This window comes from Sphaerodactylus townsendi, linkage group LG12 (genome assembly GCF_021028975.2).
Source record: "Sphaerodactylus townsendi isolate TG3544 linkage group LG12, MPM_Stown_v2.3, whole genome shotgun sequence".
Taxonomy (NCBI): domain Eukaryota; kingdom Metazoa; phylum Chordata; class Lepidosauria; order Squamata; family Sphaerodactylidae; genus Sphaerodactylus; species Sphaerodactylus townsendi.
In genome coordinates this window covers 54,965,830-54,973,652 of record NC_059436.1, presented here as the reverse complement: position 1 = coordinate 54,973,652, position 7,823 = coordinate 54,965,830, and the positions used below count along the sequence as shown (strand labels likewise).

Here is a 7,823-nt window from a genome sequence, read left to right as displayed (position 1 = left end):
TTTGAAGGTCCGGGTACCTGCCAGCAATAGGGAGAGACGTCCTGTGAAAATTTGGGGGCGATCCGTCCAGCAGCTTCTGAGGGACACCATCAGGGACAAACACACTGTTAGATTTTTATATATATAGATACATAAATTGCCTCCCTCTTGGGTATACTTTAAAGACAGTTTGCAATCTCTTAGATTTCACATTCCTTGTCTCTCTGTATTATTTAGCAGTACAAATGAGTTAAAGTTGGTTTGAGAGTTGGAGGCAGATGGATTTATTTATTGATTTATTACATTTTCAGTTGCTGCTCACCCAAAGGACCTTGCACTGAACACACCTCACAACATTAAAACAGCATAAATGAGTTAAAACAGCATAAAAACACATAACAAATATAAAATATTAACATTAAAATATCTAACTATTAAAATGTTAGGCCAATTGGCCATACCAGCAGGGGCTGGTGGGAAATTGGAGTCCATGAACATCTGAAGCACAAGAGTTGGACGCCCCCTGCTCTAAAGGCCAACCTAAAAATTCGGCCTTGCATGCACTGCGGAAACTAAACAAGTCTGGTGGGCCACAGGAGCCTCCTGAGAGTGTATCCCATTGGTCACAACTGAGAAGGTCCTTCTGTTGGTGAGTACCAATCAAGCCATCCTGCAAGGGGCCCATGTAATAATGTCCAAAGGGAGTGTGGAGGGTTTTAGTGGGAGAGGTGATTCCATAGGTATGAGGGTCCCAGGCCATTAAAAACTTGAAAGAAGGAGAGCAGTTTGGATGTATACCTCACCTTTCTCTCCTGTAAGGAGACTCAAGGTGGCTTACAAGCTCCTTTCCCTTCCTCTCCCCACAACCGACACCTTGTGAGGTAGGTGGGGCTGAGAGAGTTCTGGGAGAACTGTGGCTGCCCCAAGATCACCCAGCAGGAATATGGGAATATGGAAACACATCTGGTTCACCAGATAAGCCCCTGCCACTCAGATGGAAGTCTGGGGAATCAAACCTGGTTCTCCAGATTAGAATCCACCTGCTCTTAATCACTACACCTCGCTGGCTCAAGTTAAAGGTTAACACCAATAACTTGAACTGGTAATTGGTAGTCAGGGCTGCTGTCCAAAACTGGAGTAATATGATACGACGATGATGTTCTGGTCAGCAACCTGGCTCCTGCATTTTGGACCACTGGCAGTCTCTGAAATGTTGCCAAGGGTAAGTAACCCGAAGTAGAGTGAATTACAGTGGTCTAAACTGCAGGTGACCATTGCTTTGGGTTTTTTAAACTGGGCTGTTTAATCTTGTCTGCCAGTGTAAACCTGCAAACCCAACATAGTGCCCCCAAACCCACAATCTTCCGTTTCTTGAGCTACACTGATTTTCTGATTGAAGTAAAGGATTCATCTGCCCTCAGTGGTAACTTGCCTTGCTGGTGAACAAGACAGCATTTTGGGCATATCTCCAATGGGAACAGGGAAATGCAGAGCTGTTGTAGAGACACAAAGGCGGCCCAGACTGTAGGAACCACTGATCCATAAAGACACTTAATTATTGTAAGAGACATGATTCAGGTGTTTCTACAATCCCACCTTTGCTCTCAAAAGTGTGTGTGTGTGTGTGTGTGTGTGTGTACAGAGAGGGGATGCCAGGAAGGCTACGAGCTGCGGGAACCTCCAGTGGCCCACAGAGACCGGCAGTCGAGCACCAGAGACCAATTCAGCAAATGGAAATTGTCCTGCTTCCAAGTACTCTGACCCTCGGTTTGGAGGGAGGACTCCAGGGCTTCATACCCCACTGGGGTCCCAAATCCCACCCTCTCCATGCTCTAGTTCCCGAACCCCCCTGAATTTCCCTCTCCAGAGATGGCAGCCCTAGACTGGGCTCTGGAAGACCCTGTTGGGTGCTCTGGGGCTGCTCATCCACTTTCTTTCACTCAAGCTAACTGACCTCACAGGACTATTGTGGCGCTCAAATGGAACTGAGAATTACAGAAGCCATTGGAGCCCCCATTGGGGAGGAAGGCAGAGTAAAAACGGAGCAAATAAATTCTTTAGCAGCGGTTCACATATGCAGGCTGCAGTTTTGAGGACAGAAATAATTTCAGCCTTGTGGCTTTGGGGCAAAGGCCAGGGGTCTCTGTCACTGCTGAAGATAACCTCCCCTTCTACTTAATCCCACCCACACCCTTTTTACCATTTCCTGAAGCTCCATGATACCTTTTCGCCACATGTGCATGCACGTAAAGTGCTGTTAAGTCACAGCTGATTTATGGAGGAAACCCCCTTGAGGTTGCCAGAGGTGGTTTGTCACTGCCTTCAGCTGTGAGCAGCAGTGGCGTAGTGGTTAAGAGCAGGTGTATTCTAATCTGGAGGATTAGATTTGATTCCCTGCTCTGCCACTTGAGCTGTGGAGCCTTATCTGGGGAATTCAGATTAGCCTGTGCACTCCATCACATGGGCTAGTCACAACTTTTCAGAGCACACTCAGCCCCACCCACCTCACAGGGTGTTTGTTGTGAGGGGGGAAGGGCAAGGGGTTTGTAAGCCCCTTTGAGTCTCCTACAGGAGAGAAAGGGGGGATATAAATCCAAACTCTTCTTCTTCTTCTTCATCCGGATAGACACTCTGGACTTCTCTGGTGGTTTCCCATCCAGATACTGTCACCAACTGTGCTTAGCTTCCAGAGATCAGCACCTTTTACATAGTACTTTTGGGATCCACAGGTACACCCAGTGGTGAGATTCAAATAATTTAACAACTGGTTGTTTACAAGCACCATTTTAACAACCGGTTCTGCCGAAGTGGTGTGAACCAGCTGAATCCCACCACTGGGTACACCCCTCCTCTCTCTAGCCTGGCAGAAAAATAACAGGGAACCCCCTGTTGACAAAGATGACAAAGGGGAACCTACCAGAGAATCTCTCTCATCAAAAGGCCCTCCTGAACCATCATGCCAAAAAAATCGTTGCTAATTATCTTCCTTTTATCTATGCAATTGAGAACAGCTGAGTGGGTGTGTTATGCTTCATGTCACTGTTTCTAGCCTTCTTATTCTACATGTATTTCCCTGTACTTTCTTCTAAGGCATGTGGGGACTCAGCCTTTTGGCTGTAAAGAGGTCAACAAAAGAGATGCATTGTCCTTTCCTCAGATCTGACCAGAAGTCTCTACTCCCAGGAGGGCAGAATCATCTTGCGATCACACACCTCACAGTGTAAACCAGGGTCCCCAACTTTTTCAGCCTGTGGGCTCCTTTGGAATTCTGAGATCTTGTGGTGGGCGCAGCCCCAAGATGGCGTCTACAGGAAGCAGGGCCAGCTGAGCCTCATAACGAAGAGCCTTGTGCAGTGGTATAGCTGCCACCAACACAGTTTTAAAAATCTGCACAGTCAATCAAATCTCTCCTGGCCAATCAGATGCCTTGATGGTGAAAAGCCCCACCCCCTTTCTAAAAACACCAGGAAGGTGGTTGGCTGGAGCTGTGGCAGTTTGTAATGCACACACCATCAGATGATAAGAATAAGAGTGATGTGTAATCTCGCTGTTACTGCCACATCAAGAAATGTGTGTTAATTTCCCCAGATCTATGTCATTAGTGGAGTAGATTTCTTCTAAGAGCAGGATTCAAACCACAGGGATTCATAGCATCAGCCATCGGTCAACACTCAGGAATGGGGAAGCACCAAATTAATTCAAACTCGTAATAACCAATTCTACAACTATTAGCCGTAAAGGCTAGTGGGGCCTCCATATTCAGAGGCAATATACCTCTGAATGCCTTCTGCCACACCTTCATGCTTTGATTCTGAGATTTTCCAGAGGCATCTAGTTTGGACTTGAAAGTAACGGGGCGGGGTGGCTCAGAGGAGCTGTTGGGCATTTCAACACTGACCGAGGGGGCTAAATATAGTTAATTTCTAGCAAAACGGACCGACCGCACCACACATTGCCAGCGTGAGCCAACAGCAGTTCTTGTAATGACGCCTGTTCTATGTAGCTGGCTGTGGTCCAAACAGCCGACGCGGATGGAAAGACAGAGGGTTGCAGAAGAAACCTATCAGATGGCTTTTGGACTCCCCGTGCTCTTCAAATCCTGCAGGTCTAATGCAAGAGGGGCTAAGAGGAGAGAAGCAGGGGGAGAAAATCGATGGCTGGACTTGGTAACTTTTCAAGCACTTAAGACTTCTTCCCCGACACCAGACTGCTGATGAAAAACCCTGCATTGTGAGGCGCCATTCCTTAATGGCTGGCCCGGTTCCAAAGGCCTTTTGCGAACTCCGATGCCCCACCCACTCGATATGAAAAACAAACAAACAAATGAAGATTGCATCAGCATCCCGCTCCATAATTCATATTATGGGCATTTCACTAGGGAGTCACTCATCTGTACTTACAGATACATTTAAGAAAATGCATCCTCTCCTCTTCCCTCCAGCACCATTTATGGCTCTTGGACTGATGGGCAACAATCCTCTCTCTTCAATTAAAGGACACCTTTGGGTTCGTCACCACACAATTGCTCCCAGAGACCCCTGCCAAATGCTCTTTTGGCACCAAGCTCGGAAGATGAATTAGAAGGAAGTCTTCTCAGCAATGCCCCCTCCCTAATTCCCATCCCCATCATCAGCATTTATACCTCCTCTCTCCCGCTTCCATTTTTCCCCCCTCTTCTCTGCCCAAGTGGCTTTTACCATCCCATCTTTCATGCATGTGCCTGTCTTGATTCTCTGGAGGTATATTTATGAGATGCCAGATCCCCCCCCCCCTTTTTCTTCCGGCTTTCAACAGGCTTCCAAGTTGCCACTTTTGCAGATGGGGTCGTCTGTTGTTGTTTTTTAAAGACCGAACAGATGCCAGGGTGTTTGGGGAATGTAAATGGGGCGGAGGTGACAGGGGGGTGGGGTAGAAAAGTAAGTAAATTGTAGACAGTGCTGTTATCACAGTTTACCCCCCAATCCAGGTTGAGAGCAACTAGCAAAAAGTTTCTTTGCTTTCTGGGGGAGAAGACAGGAAACATGGTAAGGAAGAGATTTGCACAGCATGTTCGTTGGCTTTGTTGAGTCCTCGGCAAAGATTTGGGGGGGGGTGTAATTAATGGGAAACAGGGCAACGGGAAACCCAATTTCTCCCCAAAAGACTGCACTACTGGCAGTTTGCGGAGGCAAAAATGTTCTTGTAAGGAGCATGGGGTGAGTGTGAGTAGAAAGGAGAGCGTGGAGGAGTGGATATAGCTGTGCCACCAACTCAGAGCCCAGAGAACGGCAGTCGTCATGCCTCCTGGCAGAAGTCTGCTTTAATTGGATGATCCCGTGGCCTGGTATCACTGCTGAACTATTATGGCATCTTACTCTGGGGGCAACTCAGGAAATGGTACTCTAATATGACGTATAGTAAGGTTCAATGGAAACCATCAGCCAGCCCCCTCCTCAAGACTTTCCAAAAGATGCCTGCACACATCAAGAAAGCTCAGACTGCGTTCGCTGCAAAGCTTCTTCTTCTACAGGTTGTCTTTCAGGCAAAGGAGCAGGGACCAAACAGATTTAATACTTAAGCCACAAGACGCCTTGTGGAATTTTTTTTTTATTATAGAGAGAGTGTAAAATGCAACTGTCAGTCAAATAAAAAGAACAATTTTTTTGTTTAAAACACATCATGCTCAACATTATCCAATTGTGTCTCTGTATAGTTAGACATTTCAAGCATTATAAAGAAATAAAGGGGGGAGGGGGAAAGGATCTTAGAACAGTCACTTCAGTACATTTCAAAACGGAATGTCCCCGGAGGTCAATTAAAAATGTCAAGAAAAAATAGCTTTACTTCTGGGTTTTTTTTCTCCTTTAAAAATACATTGTTATCTGTACAAGAAAGCACAACAGTAAACATTGGAAACCATATTATCCCTTTTATTAAATCAAAAAAATGATTTAGCGCATACCTGTGGTTAATACTAGATTTCAATTTATTTCTCTAGGTAAATTTTGACAAATATTAAGATAAGAAAATACTTAAAAAGAAAAACAAAAAACGAAACAAAAACCAATAATGGGGCGGGGGGGAGGGGAAGCCAACACACGCCCTGGAATTAAAAAATAGCTACTACTATTTTATATGTTTCAATGTTCCACAGTGTTTGTTAAAGATACTAATAGCAGTTTCTTCTTAATATTAAAAATAACAGTATTTATTTTTGAAATAGACAAAAGGTATTTTGTTTGTTTTTTTCCTATTTTTTAAGACAAGCTTGGAGGTCTTAGATACACAAATGCAACCAACAACAGAGACATGGGAAAAAATAGTATCGCTAAAAAATTAAACATTGTTTCTTATATTAACCCTTTAGATCTCTAGAAATTATACAACCCCTACAAAATTCCCCCCTCAATAACCTGCTTGACAGTAAGGCAGTAAGACTGCCCTGATAAAGTCACATAATTACAATACATACCATAATTCAGTTTTTTTTAAAAAATGCAATAAAATCAAAAAAGACAGCCAAGATACAAGAAATTAGAAGTAAAATATTTAATGAATTTACATATTTAAGAATATTTAAATACTGTTTTTTTAAAAATTTATCTTTTTAGAATTTGTTACATACCACCTAAGACTTCCAAGCCTCTTTCTGTTACAACAGAAAAGATTTAAAATTAAAAACACAGGAGGGGGGGCAGGGACACACACACAAAACCCTTGTATTGAAATGTCACAGCTCTGGGGCACGTTTTGATGCCGGCTGTAATCTGGCTTCCCTCCAAAAAGAATCCCGGAGATTTATTATTTCCTTTTTTTCCTTACAAATTTGCCAAAGGGGGGGGGGGGGGAATAAAATAACCCCCTCAAATTACCCAGCATGTCCATGAAGTTTAGTACATTACTAATTGTTCCTGATTCTTAGAAAAGTTCAGTATAGATTATCCTAACTAGTGTTTCACAAAAAAACAAACAAACAAAAGTCTTCATCAAAATGTTGCAAATCTAGAAACCTCTGTTACAAAAAGGTTTACTTCCACATTGATTCCAAGAGAAAGGGAGAGGAGGAGGAAAAGAGAGAAAACCCACGCAGGCGGCAGGTCCTACTGTTCCTGCAAGAGAAAGAAAAGGGCAAATCAGCAAAACATGCGGCTGGCACTTGAAACTGTCAGGAAGGGCTGCGTCGGCCCCTCTCATTTGGCAGGGCTTTCCATGGGCGCGAATTGCAGGTATCTTTGAAGGAAGGTAGGGTTATTTGGTGTTTTATTTTGTCAGTTGTAAACTGTGATGTTTTTAATTAACCCATCATCAGCCACAAGAAAAAGACAAGGTGATAAAGGTATCAATTAATAAAGACCTCTTATTTTTATTTTTCTATTTTATTTTATTATTTTATTGTTTCCGCTGAACGTCTGAAGGTGTGTGAGACAGCCTTCCGAGGATTCAGACCACTGTCCTACCACAGTCAGCCCGGTCTCCTCTGACTGGAAGTGGCTCCCCGGTGGTCTCAGGCTGAGGTTTTCGATATCACCCCCGACTGGAGGTGACAGGGATATCGAATCCAGGGCCTTTTGTATGGCGAGCCGGTGCTCTGCCCCTGAGCCCCCACCTTTCCCGTTCACCCACCCTTTGAAAGTTTCAATCACAAACATGCTTGGAAGCATCTCTGTGCCCTCGGAAGTGAGATGCTGGCACTTTCTCAGTCAACTTTTCAAACTAATCAGGCGCTTTGCTGGCATTTTGGCACCAACAAGGCAGCTGCTGCATCCTCTTCCCTGTCGTCTCTGTCTGCAACTAAGCTGCAGGCATACCAAAGCCACCGTCATGGCACTCCTCTGCTGCCCCTTCTAGATTTCTTGCCAAAGTAA

General features: G+C 44.6%; 1 protein-coding gene across 4 annotated transcripts in view; it reads right to left on the bottom strand.

Annotated features, from left to right (window-relative positions):
* Window positions 1-5,524: 5,524 nt before the first annotated feature.
* The window catches only part of FUBP3 (far upstream element binding protein 3), a 107,269-nt gene continuing 104,970 nt past the window's right edge, over window positions 5,525-7,823 (bottom strand). For all 4 annotated transcript variants that reach the window (XM_048512533.1, XM_048512535.1, XM_048512534.1 and 1 more), the window contains one exon: window positions 5,525-7,067. In XM_048512533.1, the coding sequence (XP_048368490.1) occupies window positions 7,059-7,067 (9 nt within the window). In that variant the 3' untranslated portion in view covers window positions 5,525-7,058. The remainder of the gene's footprint in view (window positions 7,068-7,823) is intronic.